The 16,710-nt window shown below is 51.3% G+C and overlaps 2 protein-coding genes across 2 annotated transcripts in view; one reads left to right on the forward strand and one right to left on the reverse strand.

The window, feature by feature from the left end:
- Positions 1–2,393, forward strand: part of RADIL (Ras association and DIL domains) — a gene marked incomplete at its 5' end in the record, with an annotated part of 9,130 nt that extends 6,737 nt beyond the window's left edge. Inside the window, 4 exon segments of the mRNA XM_009695877.1 lie at positions 27–247; positions 548–687; positions 1,517–1,656; positions 2,288–2,393. Coding sequence (XP_009694179.1) covers positions 27–247; positions 548–687; positions 1,517–1,656; positions 2,288–2,393 — 607 coding nt within the window.
- Positions 2,394–5,201: 2,808 nt separating this feature from the next.
- Positions 5,202–16,460, reverse strand: AP5Z1 (adaptor-related protein complex 5, zeta 1 subunit). Its single transcript, XM_009695876.1, has 16 exons — positions 16,324–16,460; positions 15,728–15,914; positions 12,656–12,800; positions 11,450–11,562; positions 10,775–10,943; positions 10,191–10,331; positions 9,775–9,812; positions 9,535–9,697; positions 9,095–9,273; positions 8,461–8,603; positions 7,500–7,649; positions 7,153–7,264; positions 6,695–6,792; positions 6,298–6,430; positions 5,904–6,118; positions 5,202–5,577 (listed from the first exon to the last, which is right to left on the reverse strand). The coding sequence occupies exons 2-16, from the start codon at positions 15,842–15,844 to the stop codon at positions 5,307–5,309; spliced, it is 2,187 nt and encodes a 728-aa protein (XP_009694178.1). The 5' UTR covers positions 15,845–15,914; positions 16,324–16,460; the 3' UTR covers positions 5,202–5,306.
- Positions 16,461–16,710: the final 250 nt, after the last annotated feature.

Raw genomic sequence — 16,710 nt, forward strand, 5'->3', positions numbered from 1 at the left:
GGCTCCCCCTGCAACCCCCCCGCCAGCGAGCCGCAGCTCCAGGAGAAGCTCAAGCAGCTGCAGCTGGGCAGGGGTCTGGCTCCCAAGGCTGGCACAGCACCCACAGACCCCTCCTGCCTGCTGACACCACCCACCACCCCCCTGAATTTTGACTCTGGGAGCCTGGAATCCCCGCAAGGCACCAGCAAGGGGCTGCAGGACCCCCGGAGGAACGGGATGAATGGCACCAAAGGCAGCACCCCTGAAGGTACCGAAAGCTGGCACTGCCCTGCTTTGGGGGTGCAGGACTGGGGCACAAGGGTGTTTGCTGCTGTTCTCCTGCACGGCCCTCCCCATACACGTGGTTCCTGCGGGGACTTGTCAGTGCTTGGGCAAGGCAGATGAGAGCAAATGAAGCATCTCCTCCAGCTCCTGCCCTGGCCAAAAACCAGCCCTGGGGCTACCTGAGGTTGGCTTTGATGGGGTTTTGGGGGGCAGTTTTCTGTGGGAGGTTGTGAGGCTGGGTTTGGGTGATGCCAGAGCAGTAAGCTGGTCTCTCCGCTGTCAGGATGTTCGCCGACCCCCTATGACTACCCCACGCCAGAGTCTTCCAGCCGCAGCTCTGCCACCGATGACTTCTGCTACGTCTTTGTGGTGGAACTGGAGAGAGGACCCATAGGGCTGGGGATGGGGCTGATTGACGGCTTGGTGAGTTCTTCCCGATTGCTGGACAGGGCCGATGCCCCTCCAAATAGCTGGAGTGGGACACGTGGGACATGTTTTATAACCCAAGAAAAGCCAGCAAAGAAGCTAACGGCTTCCTATGGGAGCTAGGCTGCTTCTCCTAGGGAAAAGGAAACACAGAGTGATCTCTGCTCCTGGGTTGCTGTGCCATGCACGCAAAGTCCATCACAGCTGTCCTGCAGCTGCAGAGAGCAAACAGGCTCAGCGCTCTTGTGGAAGGAAAATGACTCAGCTGAGGTCTTTCCTCCACCCTTCAGCGGGTAGCGAGGGAAGCGGAGGGGAGCGGGGAGGCTCACGGGGTGCCAGAACAGCTCCGCCAGTGACAGCACTCCTTGTATAAGGTGGCATTGCAATCTGGCTTAGCGCTGTGGATCATCTTACTAAGTGGTCCTTCAGAGCAGTGCATTAGTCAGTAGGAAACAGGGCATCACCAAACCCCTGGGACAGCCGTGGGCAAAGAGCTCCCAGCCCAAGACGGCTGCAGGTTAACGATGCATTATTCTTAATTAAATTGAACAAGAAAAAGATTGCCCCCACCTCGCCTTTCTGTGTATAAATTGATCTAAAACTGAAGGCTCACGTTTCCTTCCCGTTACTGTTAGTGACAGCATCCCCAGCACCCATCCATCAAGTTCCCCAGCACCTCCAGAGTCCCACCTGGCAGCAGGCACCCGCTTGGCTGTGAGCCACAGAGGAGAGTCACCCTGCTTGGGGAGCTCAGCCCTTTGGGACCACAAACCTTTCGTGTCCCCTCTGCCCTGGCTGGTTGCTCACCGCCTTTCCCTGCCAATAGCACACTCCTCTCTGCTCCCCGGGGATCTACATCCGCACCCTGATTGAGGACAGCCCCGCGGCCGCAGACGGCAGGCTCTCCATCGGGGACCGCATCCTGGCTGTCAATGGCACCAGTCTCATCGGGGCAGACTACCAAAGGTGAGTCGCACCTTGTTGGCTGGCCCGGTCTGGTATCGGTACCATGGGAGTTACTGCTCAAGTCCAGGTTTTCAGCAGTTTTGCAGCAAAGAACTGCAAGAGGGTCTCTGAGTCCCTGGTGCTACGGTCCCGGCTAACAATGCAGAGGATGCTGCGGTATGGGCAAGCTGCAGAGAGAGGAGCGACCTGCGCAGGACACTGGAAAGGGGGCAAGGCAGCTGTTTGGGGGGTTTGGAAGAGGGAGAGCACATTTGGGAAATAAATGACAGCTCCAGAGGTGGGTTCAGCAATGCAGAGCTGCTCCAGCCTCATCCCATCCCAGGCTTCCTCTCAAAGGCAGCGGGATGGGGCAGCTCGCACCCTGCCTGCCTGTCCGAGGGGCAGAGCAGCTCAGGGCTTGTTTGCTCTTGTCCTGGCAGCATTTGTGTGGAGGTCAGGCTCTCCATAAAGTTACAGGCAGAAGAGAAACAGACCCCTGCTTGTTAACACGGAGCAGGCACAGAGCAGAGGGTGCAGGTGTTTTGCGAATAGCGGGTGTTTTACAAATGTCCGTGACCTGGCAGGCTCCGGTGGGGCTGCCAGCCTGCGAGGAGCCAGAATTCACCTCTCTCCCTGTTGCCGCTCTCTGCAGTGCAGTGGACCTCATCCGCTCCGGAGGGAAGAAGCTGCGGTTTCTGGTTGCCAAGTCGGACATGGAAATAGCCAAAAAAATCAGTTCCACCTCCTCTTCCTCCTAGTCCCTGTGGTACAAGGGTCCTTCTGCAACAGCTTGCGGGTGCAGCTCTGGTTAAGGCTGACCTCGGGGAGCCTGGAGCGCAAGAAGGGAGGACCAGGACTCCACAACTGCCCTCGATTTGCTTTTCGACACCTTGCCTCTGCACTGCAGCAGATGAAAGGACATACAAGGGTGGTGCACGCTTCTCCCACTGCAGTGGCTGAGAGCATCATTCCTGATCCATTGCCTGGCCTCACCTTATACCCTGTGTCGTCCTTCTCAGGAACTCTCCTGGTCCTTCATCCCCTCTGGCAGGGGGCAGGAAGGGGACGCTCCCCCCACGGGGACTGTAGGCAGGCTCCTCCGTTCCTCTAGGCTGGCAGGCCTGCGTGATCTTTCACACTGGCAGGCAGAAAGCTTGAAACACTTTTGGGCAGTGGCTACCTGAGGTGCTGGCATGTCAGGTTTGAAAAGGATGCCCAGCTCTGGGAGTGGTAAAGGCAGCACAAGCACCCAGGAGTGGGATTCCGAGTAGGATGCATTGCTAGGAGTTAAGTTCCTCGGTGCCATACCCTAAGTCGGGTGCCTTTCTGCTGCTGGGCTACGATCATGCTGCCCCCAGCCTTGCTCCAGGATGGGAAGCAGCTACAGCAAAGGGCTGACACCACCAGCAGTTCCCTGCGAGTCCTGGGCAGACATCCTTGAAGAAAAGGACTCTCTCGTCCTTGCTCACGCAGCAGATTTATTACCTGGCTCTGGCACCGTGATCCTGGCAGAAGGCCTCCAGGACTGACCCAGCAGCGTGGGGCATTCACAGCAGAGAATTTCCCCACACAGGAGCTGTTGCCCCCTCCAAGGGGCTTCTGTGCACGTCCCTGGTCCTTGTGAGCCAGGAATGGTGGGTTTGTGCCACCAGGAACCTGAGCAAGCCTGGCAGCGTACGATGCCAGACCCCAGGCGTGGCTGACACTAGCTCAGGCAGACAAATGGCATCTTGGCACCGTGTCCTGGTCCTCTCCCTCCAGCTTTGCCAGGCCAGTGTAAGGCCACCCTGTTTCCTGCCCAGCTCAGAGCATCTAAGAAGTGTGTGCTGCTGACATGCCCATGGGTGATGACGGGCAGCAGAGGCTCCTTTTGGAAGATCAGTCTTGAATATCCCAGAAACAGCTCTGGTACCTGCTGCCAACAACAATGGTGTCAGCAGAGCTGAGGTGGCAGCTCCATCGTGCGGCTGGCCGGTCCCCTGCACACCCGGCCTCCTCCCCTGTGCTTTTAGCAACATTAACAGGATAAACCCGACCTGATTTCCACATATAGACAGATACCGAGACCTAGTTTAGCTGAACCCTATTAAAACTGCCTGCTGCAAAGTCCTACATCACACCCTGCACTTAAACCAGCATGGTCTAGGCTCTGGCAGCAAATCAGATACTCACATGGCATCTCGCAACAACAGTGCTCCAAGGATTGTGATGCTAAAAAAGGGATGCTTAACAGGGTTGGCCTTAATTAAACCTCACTGCTGTAGTTTTGGTTTCTGTGCTTAGTCTTGCACTTTGCAGGAGGGAGATGTCAAAATAATCCATGCAGGGGAAACACTCCACTACTGGATTTCAACACAGCCTGACCTGCCTTTTCTAGGGCAAGATGGACAAAGCACCTTCACCAAGACACTAGTGCCTTGCTTCTCTGCTAGGCCATGCTCACGCCAACTGGCCTGGGGTGCCGCCCCAGCAGGGACTGGGAAGACTGCACCCCTCCTGCCACCAACTCAGCTGTACCAGGCAGGCGAGCAAAGGCTCAGGGCCCCACAGGGCTCCTGGTGATTCACTCGACTTTGAATCAAGTAGGTATGTTGGCCTGTCATCCTCCACGGAGCTCAGCAGGTTTATAGGGCAGGAAAAAGGCTGCCTAGAGCCCCTGGGCAAACTGCATGCACTCCTTACTCCCCTCTGCCCGGGAGCCAGGGCTCAGGGCAGGCTTGGTTTGCACTAGACAGTACTGGGGCTGCACCCTGGCAAGTTCCAGCAGTACCAACACAACCCTCTGCTCCCCACTGAGCCTGACTCTCCAGGCACCCCTGGAGGTGGGAAACAGCCCCAGAGCTGTATGTTGCTCACAGTGCAGTCAGGTATTGAAAAAGACTGTAAATAAACCCTGCTATTTACTGGCGTGCATGAGGGCTTGCTTCTCCTGGGAGAAGCAGTGGGACGTATTTACTTCCCCCATTTGTTAATACTGTACAGCTCGAATGTGTATAAACTTCTGCAGATAGAGAACACAGCATGGCGCCTGTTTGACACGGGGCTGATGTATGTTAAAAAATGCTCTTGGTGTCAACAATAAACTGGATCAATAAATCTCTCTAAGCTCCGGTCTGGTAGCTGTCTCTTGGATCTCAACATGTTCCCTCTGGTGGTAAGATAGGAGAGCAGTGAGGGCTCACAGCAGACTTCATGGAGTCCCTTCTGCTTTCTCCACCTCGCACAGGCCCTTGCCTGGCTGATCTGCTGCAAGCAGGGAGGCAATAAAAGAAGCACATGCATAGCCAGGGTGTAGTGAGGGCAAAGGGGAGGGAGAAACAAGTCAGAGGAGGGAAGGGAAGAAGAAATACATCTCCAAAGGGGCATGGTGTGGTGGCAGGATATTAATGCATGCATTCACTCTCCTGCCACATTCACACAAGTCCGCTGGGATTTTCAATCCATACTGGCCAGGGAGAGGTAAGGTTAGGAGACACAACAGGCGCTAGGAGACAGAAATACAAATAGCATCAGAGCAGAAGAGCAGCCTCAGCTCTACTTATTTCTGTTTTCTGTTTCATTCACAATCATTTGTTCCTCATTTCCAGTTCAGAGCAGGGCCTCAGCCTTGAGCGTCAGCAGTGTCCGATGGGTTACAATAGAGGCTGGAGCCTCTCAGAAACCTCATGCCCTCACCCTGGCATGAAGCCAGGAGTCGACTCCAGGAGGCGAGTGACTATCCTCAGGGCAAAAGGGAGTGAGTCATTCACCTCTCTCTGAAACCTGGTACTGGCCACATCTATGGGTGGCGTGAACACAAACTGAGCCACGCTTGGCATTTTCAGTAGGTTCATGAGCTCAGTTGCCCGGATAAGGATCTCCTCAAGGTCCTCCTCGCAGTAAACAGCGGTGACAGCAGGGCTCTGCACAAATGTCCTCATCTTGGACAGGAACATGGACACTCTGCAGGAGAGAAGGACACGGACATCAACTGGAAGGACCTCTGCACTCAGCAAGGTCACTACTTAAGCCTGTGCACTCCAAAAGACTATTGCAGGTGAATACCAGATGCTACGCACCCCCTCCTCCTGATGCACAGAGCATTAGTCAGCAGATGAATCCCACTTCCCCAAACTGTGCTCCTCCACAGCTTGCTTCCTCTGTCCTGTTTCAGTTTCAGGTCCCATCAGTTGCCAAGCTTGATTATTTCACACTAGCAAACATCTGTGTTTGGACCCATGAGATCTGCACATTACAGCCCTTTGCCCTTCCTCACCGTCCCTCCTCACCTGGGGATCAAATCCTGGCTGCGAGCTGCCAGTTTGGTCAAGGTGGCCATGAGGACACTGATGGCACGGGGTGCATAGCTGGGAGTGCTAGCCAGTGGTCGGAGCTGGGTGATTTCAAATAGCATAGCCTCTAGAGTCTCAAAGAACCGGTTGATCTGCTCCACGGTGCAGCGCTTGTCATAGGACACAGACATGTACTCTCCAATAGCCCAGACCTGAAGCAAAGGCAGATGTGCTCAGGGCAAGCAGAGGGAAAGGGAATCGAATAATTTTTAGGGAATAGCAAATCAGATTAGCTAATGCTAGGACAGAGGAGAGGAGGAAGGGGAAGGTGACCAATAGGTTGCATCGTAGTTGGAGCAACCTGCGGCAGAAGCAGGCAGGCCCGGCTTACCACGTGGGTGAAGATGGTCTCCTTGTTCTGGATGTTGCTAACTGTTCCTGAGAACTCCAGAATCTCCGTGGACAGTTCCACGATGAGGGCAGGGTGCAGCTTGCAGAGCATCACCAGCTGCGAGCTCAGCACCCTGGAGGAGAGAGATGGGGAGAGCTTAGACCACGGGCAAGGCAGTCATCAGCAAACCAAGGAGGTGCTGGCAGCAACCAGTCACTGGCACAGTGGCTGTACACCCAGGATGTTTCCAGCAGGGCTGAAGGTGCAGTCCCCATTTTGCATGCTCCAAAGACATGTCCTGGCAGGGACTGGGCCACAACTGAAAACGCTCCTGGGCTGCCAGGCTGCAGCCAGTGGAAGGGCTGGGAGGGTGGCTGGGCCTCCTGTCCCATCTCACCTGTACACGTCATCTTTAAATGCTGGGATCTCATAGAGCTGGTCACTCCTCTGCAGCAGCAGCACCACCAGCTGGTTAATCAGTGGCCCATCTGCAAACTGAAACACAGCCCTTATTTCAGCAATACCAGTGACTTCCAGCAGCCAAAACCCAAACTAACCAGCCAGATAAGACAGCTGGCACAGAAACAGCCTGATCTAGCAGGAGGCAAGCAGTGAACAAAGCAGGTATCAGGCACTCATTCTGCTGTCACCCGCCTCCTTTACAGCTGACTGAGAGAACAGTGTGAAGCCTGACACTGCAGCATGGAGCTTTACTGTTTCTCCAGATGAAGTAGCCAGCTCAGTCACGGTTCATGTCAGCATTAGACCATCCCACCCTCACAAGAGATCCTCCACATAACAAGAGATCCCTGTGGCACACTCCCAGCTCAGCCAAACTCCCCCAAAAAGGCCTACCTCTGCCACCACCCTGAAAAAGAGCTCCAGTAAGACAGGGACAGTGTCCGCACATTGCATGACCCTTGGGCTGCTGGCCAGGGATCCCAGCAGCTGCCGAAGTGGAATCAGCCTGTGGGCAACAGAAGAGTTACTGTTGAAGGCTTGTTTCCAGCTACTCTCCTGGCTGCCCTTCCCTATCGCCCCACAAGGCCTTTGAGTGCTTGGCAAAGCTAACACAGGGAAGATCAAATCCGCTTCACTCCAGCTGAAAGCGGCTACGCCTTTCCCAGCAAACCCAGTGCTGCTTCCCAGAGCGGGATGGCTGAATCAAACCCTTGTGGCAATCTCCGACAGCAGCCTCCTACCTCTCTGGGGCATCCTCCGGAGCAGACTTGGTGCGGAGGAGATACTGGTACATGCTCTTGTAGAGGGGATGGCGAAAGGCTTCCAGATAAGTGGCCGGCTTCACAGTTGGGTCACTGGCAGCCCTCTCGGAGGTAGGAAGAGCAGTTGACCTAGCAGGAGGCACACAGAGAACGTGCTGCATTATGAGAATAGGTGAGGAATAACTCCTTTTCCACTGAAACAGGGACAGCACGTTGGTCTAATCCAGGCCCTCTGGAAGCCAGAGAACCAGGATGACAGAAAATTATGAGCTTAGATCTCCTGAGCTCAAGCAATAGTTCCAGAATTGCTTCTGTATCACTCCTGGGAAAGAGGGAAATGGCACTCTGTATCCCTCAGTCATTAAAGCCCACCAACACCTTGCCTATAGGATGACTTCCTCTTCTAAGTACTCCAGAAAGAGCTGCTAATGTCAGGGAAGACAAGGAAGAGCAGAGGCACAGCAGTCAGAGCCGGTCCCAGTCCTATCCCATCTTCCTGGAGACTCACAGTTCCTAATGGTCTTGGGAAGAAACTCCGCATACCTCCAGAAGGGCCAGAAAAGAGGGGTAAGAGCAGAGAGGGAAGGTCAGGTAGCCCACACCTCCATGTTGAGGTGGTGGCTCATGGCAGACACTCCAGCATGTGGCAACCATTTGGAGCTGGATACGGTGAGGGGAATGACAACAGCTCCCTAAGCCCCAAAGACAGTCCAGTACTGAAGTGTAAGAGCCGGTCACCTTCTCTTCCCATTCACACCACATTAGTAGGAAAACCAGGCTGGCATCTGTGCAACTTTGTGTTAACCTGACTGTAGCAGATGCCTCGCATTCTGTGACAGCAGCAGCCAGAGGGCAGCTGAGGCTCAGAGAAGCGTGTACTAGGCTATGGTCAATGTCAAGCCTCTGATTAGCAAGTGAGAGGAAGGGAAGACAGTATTACCTCAGCTGGATGTCCAGAGCTGCTGTCAAACAGGGCAGGTCAAGCAGCAAATGGAAGATCTCAACGGCTGTGCCTGCATCCAGCAGAAATGGGAGAAGGTCCACAAATTCAGAGATAAGGGGTGGGCTGTTCCAGGCCAGGAACTGTAAGGAATAAGCACAAACTCCTGCACTATCCCTGCTGTTCCACCACATACCCAGATGATTCTGTGACCAAAAGGGACAGGGAAGGGAGTCACTTCTGAAAAGCAAAACCAGAGAAGTCTGAGGGTTTGGTCAAAACCTGGGAGGCTGCTGGAAGCTCAACACAGGCATCTGGCAGCTGGTTCAGTGGCTGGCACGCATTAAAGTTTTCCAGAAACAAAGTGCTGTGTCCTAACTGTGTTCACTGCACTTCCCAACCCACCGGCAGTAATACTAATGCAGATTCTCCTCCACTGGCAGTGCTAATTGCACCCAGAACCCTCTCCCCTCCTCAAACTCACATTCACTTTTATAATAGTCTTTTTTGCCTGTGCTCTCCCTAGCACTACCATGGAGGCACAGGGAGGGCTCTGGGGTGCAAAGAGAAAGTTCTGGGGCACAGAAAGGAACGTGCAGCAGGCTCTCTCCTGTGCTGCTCCAGCAAGTTGTACCTTGAAGAGATTTGGGAAGCTCTGCCTGAATATGCTGGAGGTCTCAGTGAAGAGCTGGCTGTTGTCTTTGCAGAACTGGACAAATTCGAAGGCCAGTGATGGGTTGTGGAAGAGCTGAGCTGGGATATCAGTTAGTAAGTGTTTGTAGATTGCATCAGAGTCCACAGCTGCCATTTTGCCTGGGAGGACACAGTACATTGCTGAGCACAGCCCACCCAGCCAAGAAGGGCTCCAGAAGCTAAGCTAAATCTGGGTTATGTTTTTCTAAAGAGCACAGGATACCCCAGCACATGGGTCTCCTGCAGTGGGATCATCCATCCCAGAGTACAGCCAAGGCTGAATTACCAACTCTAGCAGCCAGCAAACTGCCAGGACAAAAGGCTGTGCTGAGAGTATGCAAGACTAGATTGTGGAGGAGGGGGTGAGAGCTGATAACTTACTGTGGTTCAGGAAGAACTGGGCAATGGGCAGTAGTGCCCTGGCGTAAGTGGCATCCCCACAGATTCTGCTATGCAGGATTTTCAGGAAGGAGACTGCGCGGTACACGTAAGAGGAGTCCTGTTTGCAGATGATGTCCATGATTGTCACTGCCTCAATGAGACACTGCAGGAGAGCAGAGTCAGATCAGAGTGGGGGAAGCCACAACTCCCAGAGCTTCAACCTCACCTCTGCGTACTTACAGCTTTCTGCAGGTCCCCATCATCCTTCTTCAGGGGTCCTGCCAGAGAAAGGAGTTCAAGTTAACCTTTGAGTCCAAACAGGAACATTAGGCTGTCAGTTTGAGCACTAACACAGACTTCAGGATAGGTGGGAACACATACTGATCCTGATTCCAGGCTAATGAGTACCAAGTTCCACAGCCTCACCCTGCAAATCAAGGGTTGGAGGCAGAACATGACCATTGCCTCCAAATCACTCGCAACACCCCAGCTCAGAGCTGGTCAGTGACTTGCGTCAGCAGCTGTAACAAGTCCCATGCCTAGAGCCTGACTGTGGACTCTAGGGAGTGAGATCCCAACACAATAGGCAGTGAACCAGAAACATTTTCAAGAACACTACCAAGAGAACTCTAAGGAGGGTTCATGGCAAGACTCACGCCGGTTGCTCTGCTCAATAAGCCGCTGACAGTACTCAAAGGCTTTCTCCCGCAGACGCTCCTTTGGGGGAAGCAGGCGACTAGACATCGATGTAGTTGAGACCATGGACATAACAGACCTGTTCATTCCTGATTTGTCATCTACAGAATAAAGGTTACCACATATCAGCTCACCTTACGGGCAATGTAACCCACACAGCTGCCCAGCAACAGCACAGGAGCTGTCTGTCCCCAGGTGCACTGCGAAGAAAAGGAGGCTGGGGAAGAAGGAAGTGTTACAAGAACACTAAGGAAATGATGTCTCCTACCACTCAGGCCTTTTTTTCTCAGGGACACACAGGGTTTTGCCTGAAACCAGGGACTCGCTGAACAACTACTTCCTCATGGAAGGGTCCATAAGGATCAGTCAGGAGGTTTTGTGATATTCCTTCCCAAAGCTTCCCTGCTCCTAATCCAAGAGCTCTGAACTCTTGCCGATATTCTTGCCACTTGCCAGGTTGGTGGTGCAGCCACCTAATCATCCCAGAGTACACATCCTTCCTGGGGGTGCAACCCATGCTGGCCCACAGCCCTTCAGTTCGTACCTGAATTAGGAGTCTTCAACCCCTTGCCCCCATAGCACAGCAGCCAACTTCGCAGCATGGAGAAGGCTTGCACATTGAGCCACTGGTCCTGTGTGTAGTACTGACCCACTGAGAGTACTGTGAAGAAGTCTGTGGCAATGGCACCATCCACCTCTGTGACAGGACCAGGCTGCGAGAAAAGATGCAGCAGGTCAGATCCCCAGGGAGAGGCTATGTGAGAAGGCAGGGAAAACTCCTCTGAGCCCATAGAGACAAGTAGCCCTCATTTATATGTACTATGGGGCCTGCATGGGGGCAGTTATCCAGAGAAAGAAAAGCCAACTGTGTTGGATCCTTTTCCCCAGCTAAAACATTTCGAACTTTGCCCCTCTCTCTGACACAGGCCTCATTTGCAATCAGCTTTTACTCCTAGGTACATGATCACTAAAAGACTCTCCCTTCAAAAGTACTTCAAATATCAAAGCTCTGGCTCTACAGCACAACTCCTAAATCTTGGAGCTATAAATCCCCCTACTTTGCTATCCTATGTGTCTTGACCACTTACCCACAAAAAGCAATAGAGAACGGCAGCTCTTCTAGGTTACCATTTCCCCAAATAAACTCATTCGGGGAACCCAAAACAGCAGCTGACTAACAAATGCCCCTGTGAGATGACCATGGCAACTTAGCACTTACCTGCCTGGTTCTGGGATTGGAAAAGAAGCCTCCAGAGGGTTGAGCGATTCCTTGCTGAATACTCGCATACCTCAGCCAGTCGGCCATCTTTTTACTGACTATATCAGTCTGCTCTGTACAAGGAAAGTCACAGGGTCACTGCTAGATCGGGCAGAGAAGCGGCCTCTGCAACATACCCTTGCTACCCCTCAATTGCTGTGCTTCTCCTCCAGCCTACATCCCTGTCTTTCTGACCAAGCAATCAGTAAAGAACCCCAAGGTGGATGCCCTATACTCCTCCTCATACTACTTCAGAATCCAGGATCTGCTCAGACTCAATTCAGAGTTGTGTGTCCTTTTCTCCCTCCTGGCCATTGGGTCAGTCTCGTTATTGTTTTGCCTGTTTCCTCAGACAAAAAGCCAGGGAGTGAGTGCTGGAACCAAGAACTCCTGGTACCAGATCAGTCAAGAGGTACTTGTTCCTCTGTCTCCATCCACAGCTGCTATTAGGAGGAAGGTGCAAAAATACTATCAAATCTATTCAGGCAGTGGCTGGCTTCAGCTCTGCAGAAAGACATAAATCCCTCACAGAGAACAGGTAGAAGCCAAGGCAGGTAAACCTGCCTGCTCAGCCAGCCCATACACCCCAGCCCAGTGTCTTCCCCAAAGCTTCTCCTGCATAGTGCATGACATACGTAAACCTCACAGGAAACTCCCAGAAACAGACTCTTGCTCCCAGCACAACTCCTCACCATTTTAAGCCTCGAATGTTCTCCTACAGTTTTATTCATCAGGGCATATCGCTCGCCACTACCCATACAGTCCTGCCTCTCTTATGAAGAGTATCCTTAGTTGTTTTCGCTGCTCTCTTGAACAGTTACACAGTTACATTCTGTTTCTGTCTCTCACTTTGTTTGATGCTCCTCAAGATAACTACGGTTTCACACTCCTACTGCATCTGGAGACCTCAGCTAGGGTACACGTTACTGTGATACAAATCCATACAGAGCAGAGACTGACCTCAGAAGGGGCCAAAGCAGCTGAAGGCCCAGTCCCATTTTTGAGTGATGGAATATATCTCACAGTAAGTTCACTTTCCTTGTGGCAGAGATGTCAGTTTTAACAACACTTTCCAAGCCCTAACCCTAGCCAAAGCCTTCGGAAAGCCTTCTGATCACTATACAGATTGCAGCCAGATAGTAATCTCAGGCCTTCCTATATATTTACCTTCAGTTAGAGATTCTGGTGACAGACTGATGATATTTGACAGGACAGGAAGAAGGTACCGAGCGCTCTGACCCTCAGGCAGTCTTCTCTCAAGGACTTTTACAATACGCTGCCCCACAGCAGACACTTCAGCCTTCTTATTTCCCTTAAAAATAAAGCAGAGCTTAAGCTAGGCAGACAATCTTCTACTAGTGCTAGAGACAAATACCGTAAAAACTCTTCCATCAGGCATCAATAGCAATGTCAAACATAAAAAACACTCACAGTACAGGCTATTTTACCACATTTTACAGAAATCGTCTGCAATGTGAATTCACAGATCCCAGGAAGGGAGAACACTTTGATGAGGCAACAGGTTTGTGGACAACCATCACCTGAAGTGGAAGTTAACAACTGCAATGGATGTCTTCAAATTAAACACTACGAACCATCAATTCTAGAGCAGAGAGTGCTAACACTAACTACTCCCCATGTGGTCAGTTGGCTAGATCAATTTTTAAATTAGAAATCTATGAACAGAAAACAGACTGCTGTAACATATTCTAGGACTCTCTGGTTAGTCCATATCCTCACAATGTGGAAAATAAAGCAGCTTCCTCTTTTGAAGGCTGTTATAGCTGTGCCTCTGAGATGGTGTCAAACCCTTCTGTCTGAGATAACCTTGTTAAAGATGACAGGTGGACCCAGACTTTTGACAGGTTTTCTTTCTCCATGAATATCATCAGGCCAACAAAATGTAAACCTTCTCTGCTGCTCAGGGTCTTGAACAGCTGGCTGCTGAAGGCAGTGAACAAACACCAATCTCTGACATACCCCATCTAATACTCAGATTTGTACCAGATCACTAGAAGGAATTAGGAAATTGCAGACCAGCTTCCAGTGAGGAATTTCATGGGGGAACCTCACCCATAACTGGGGCTAATTTCTGTGCTTCTCTCGTGAATTGACATGAATAAATGAACCAAAGCAATATATCGACAAGGAAATTTAAGGTTTGAGGATGGGGATCCATGCAGTGAAGGAAAATGGAAAAGACAACACCTTGCTCCTCCCACAAATACATTGCTGCAGTGCACTGCAAATAATGGGGCTAGTTATGAATGTTGCTGACACATCTCTTGCTGCTCAGAGGAAAACGTGACTGAACTCAAATCAATGGCAGGTTTCCAGGTCCTAATGCAACACCAGAGGCTGTGTTTTCTGTGTTTCTGAATTTTTCCCAAGCACAAATACAGGCTGGGCAGAGAATGGACTGAGAGCAACCCTGAGGAGAAGGAAATGGGGGTGTTGGTTAACAAGAAGATCAATATGACCCAGCAATATGCGCTTGCAGCCCAGAAGGCCAACTGTATCCTGGGCTGCATCAAAAGCAGCATGACCAGCAGGTCAATGGAGGGGATTCTCCCCCTCTGCTCTGCTCTGTGAGACCCTCCCTGCAGTACTGCCTTCAGCTCTGGGTTCCTCAGCACAAGAAGGACATGGACCTGTTAGAGCAAGTCCAGAGGAGGCTGCGAAGATGATCCAAGGGCTGGAGCACCTCTCCTATGAAGACAGGCTGAGAGAGTTGGGGTTGTTCAGCCTGGAGAAGAGAAGGCTCTGGGGAGACCTTAGAGCAGCCTTCCAGTACCTAAAGGGGCCTACAAGAAAGCTGGGGAGGGACTTTGTACAAGGGCCTGTAGTGATATGACAAGGAGCCATTGCTTTAAACTGAGAGAAGGGAGATTTAGATTAGATATTAGGAAGAAACTCTTCCCTGTGAGGGTGGTGAGGCACTGGCACAGGTTGCCCAGAGAAGTTGTGGCTGCCTCATGCCTGGAAGTGTTCAAGGCCAGGTTGGACTGGGCTTTGAGCAACCTGGTCTGGTGGAAGGTGTCCCTGTCCATGGCAGGGGTGCTGGAACTGGATGATCTTTAAGGTCCCTTCCAACCCAAACCATTCTACGATTATATGAAAGCCAAAAGCTTTACAAAAAGAGCTTTGTGGAGCCAAGGCAGGGCAGTGGCAAAGAGAAGGAGGATGATTTCCACCCAAAGCAGTGACAAATGAAAATAGGCAGAAGACGTTTTTAAAGGTTTTGCTGAAGTGTGGCTGCTTTCATGAGTGAGGCTGCTGCTCCTTGCACCTCATGTTAGAGAAGCAATACTGAAATGTCTAAAATACAATAAGTTTTAGTAACATCAAAAGCTGATGAAAACTCTTTATGGTTTTAGTTGTTATCTAACAAAAATTAACACACAGGGTATGTTTTTACTTTGTAGAACTACAGGACAGTCTCAAGGCTAGACATGGGAAACAGGTGCTTTGTAAGGCAGCATATAAGTAATATGCCACTGTTTTCTGTTTCACTGTTTTCATTTCCCCTAACCAAGTAAGACTCAGAGGAGTAATCAGAAATGTAGGAGGTATTTCTAAGCACACAGTGAAACTCAAAATGAGAAGTTTCAGAAAGATGCTTTATCTTTAATAGGCACAACAATAGTAAAAGAAGAAGTAGAAGAAAAAAAAGTTTCCAGCTTATTCCCCAGAGGGCAGTCAATGCAGGCAGCACTCAAAACAGGAAGGTTCTCATGTTTTCTTCCCCAGGGAGAATCTAGATCTTTGAAGTGCCATCTACATTTATAGCCCTATGTATTTCATAGGTTCTATGTATATTTTTTTACATTTGAACATGAAAGCCAGTATCATAAAAAGAAAAAGCAGCAGTAATAAATTTACTCTCAAATCTTTTGCTCTACAAGTTCAAGCAGCCCTGACTTGTCGTCTATTATAGCAGCTAGCACTGAAGCATTCCTTTTTGCTTCGAGTTAGTTACAAGCCTGCTTAAGGTCCTCAGTCTCCAAACATCGCAATTTTAAGCAGTCTTTGTTATCGAATACTAAACACAAAAAAAGTTGCCATTTTTCCTATGCAAAGTGGAATAATTAGGTTCCTTAAATTAACATTGAAATACTTCTGCATTTTCCTAGATACTTTCAATTGATCTTCACTCGCCTTGAGCTCAGCAAACAAGGAGCAATCAGGAAGCAAATCTATATTGACAAGGGAAGATTTCTGACTTGACAGGTCATTTACCTGAGCCAGAAGAACAGAGGATACCAGGCTCAAGAGCTTTGTATCTTGAATCTCATCACAGGAGAGGATCAGATCATTGCAAGGTGACATCTCTCTCAGGATGGCAGCACATAACATCTGAATCTGCTCAGGGCACTTGGATGAACACAGCACTGTCTGCAACAGTTCCACAAACTTGCCATCTAGCCTGTAAGAGTCACAGTAAAGCATCACACGAAGTCAAGAAAAGATCCAGACATTTATTTCGTGCATATTCTTGGTCTTGGGATGATGTCCCTTGAAAGTAACCCTGACTAATACCATCTTATTATTTTCACTTCTGAATTTTGTTCCTTAGCGCAGCTTGAAAGAGCGCTCAGTGACACAAACGCTTGTTACTTTCACTGCAAAAGGAGGCGGGCACCTTCTGCTTAGCAATGGTAAAAAAAGGCAAAGGGGGCTTCACATTTATATCGAACTCAGTGTTTTCAAAACAGGCTGTTTTTTAAAGCACTAAGCCCTCTGTCCCCCACCTCCTCCCCTTTTTTTTCTTTTTTCTTTTTAAGAAAACAAGGCTTTGCTTCTTGTGAACACGAGAGACACACAAGGCCACTCACTTGCGGGGGTACTTGGTGGCGGCAACGGTGAGGTGCAGCCTCTGGAGGCAGTCCACGGCCTCGGGGCCCAGCTCCGGGCCCTGCAGGAGGGCGGCGACGCGGGAGGTGAATCTCTGCAGCTCCTCCTCCTGGATCTCCCTGGCGGGGGGCAGCGGGCGTTGAGACCCCGGCCGCGGCCCCTCTGCTTGAGGCCAATTCCTAGCCCTCCTCGGAAGCCCAGGCCTGGAGGGGTGCACCCACTACCCCCACCACCCTGAAGAGGCAGCGCCGAGGCCCGGCTCCCCCCTCAGCCCCAGGCCCGGTACCTCCGACAAGACCCCGCCCCGGGGGAGCCCTGCCGCCCTCCTCCTGTACCTCAGCACCCACCCTGGGATATCAGCACCCCTC

Source organism: Cariama cristata, unplaced genomic scaffold, assembly GCF_000690535.1.
Source record: "Cariama cristata isolate BGI_N322 unplaced genomic scaffold, ASM69053v1 scaffold1862, whole genome shotgun sequence".
Lineage (NCBI taxonomy): Eukaryota > Metazoa > Chordata > Aves > Cariamiformes > Cariamidae > Cariama > Cariama cristata.

What these genes read in the sequence shown, in the direction of transcription:
- AP5Z1 (XM_009695876.1), bottom strand. Translation starts at nt 15,844, where the DNA reads ATGTTATGTGCTGCCATCCTGAGAGAGATGTCACCTTGCAATGATCTG. An exon ending in CCAATCCCAGAACCAGGCAG is followed by an intron (nt 10,944 to 11,449) that starts GTAAGTGCTAAG and finishes CTTTTCTCGCAG; the next exon opens with CCTGGTCCTGTCACAGAGGT. An exon ending in TTTAAAGATGACGTGTACAG is followed by an intron (nt 6,431 to 6,694) that starts GTGAGATGGGAC and finishes TCTCTCCTCCAG; the next exon opens with GGTGCTGAGCTCGCAGCTGG.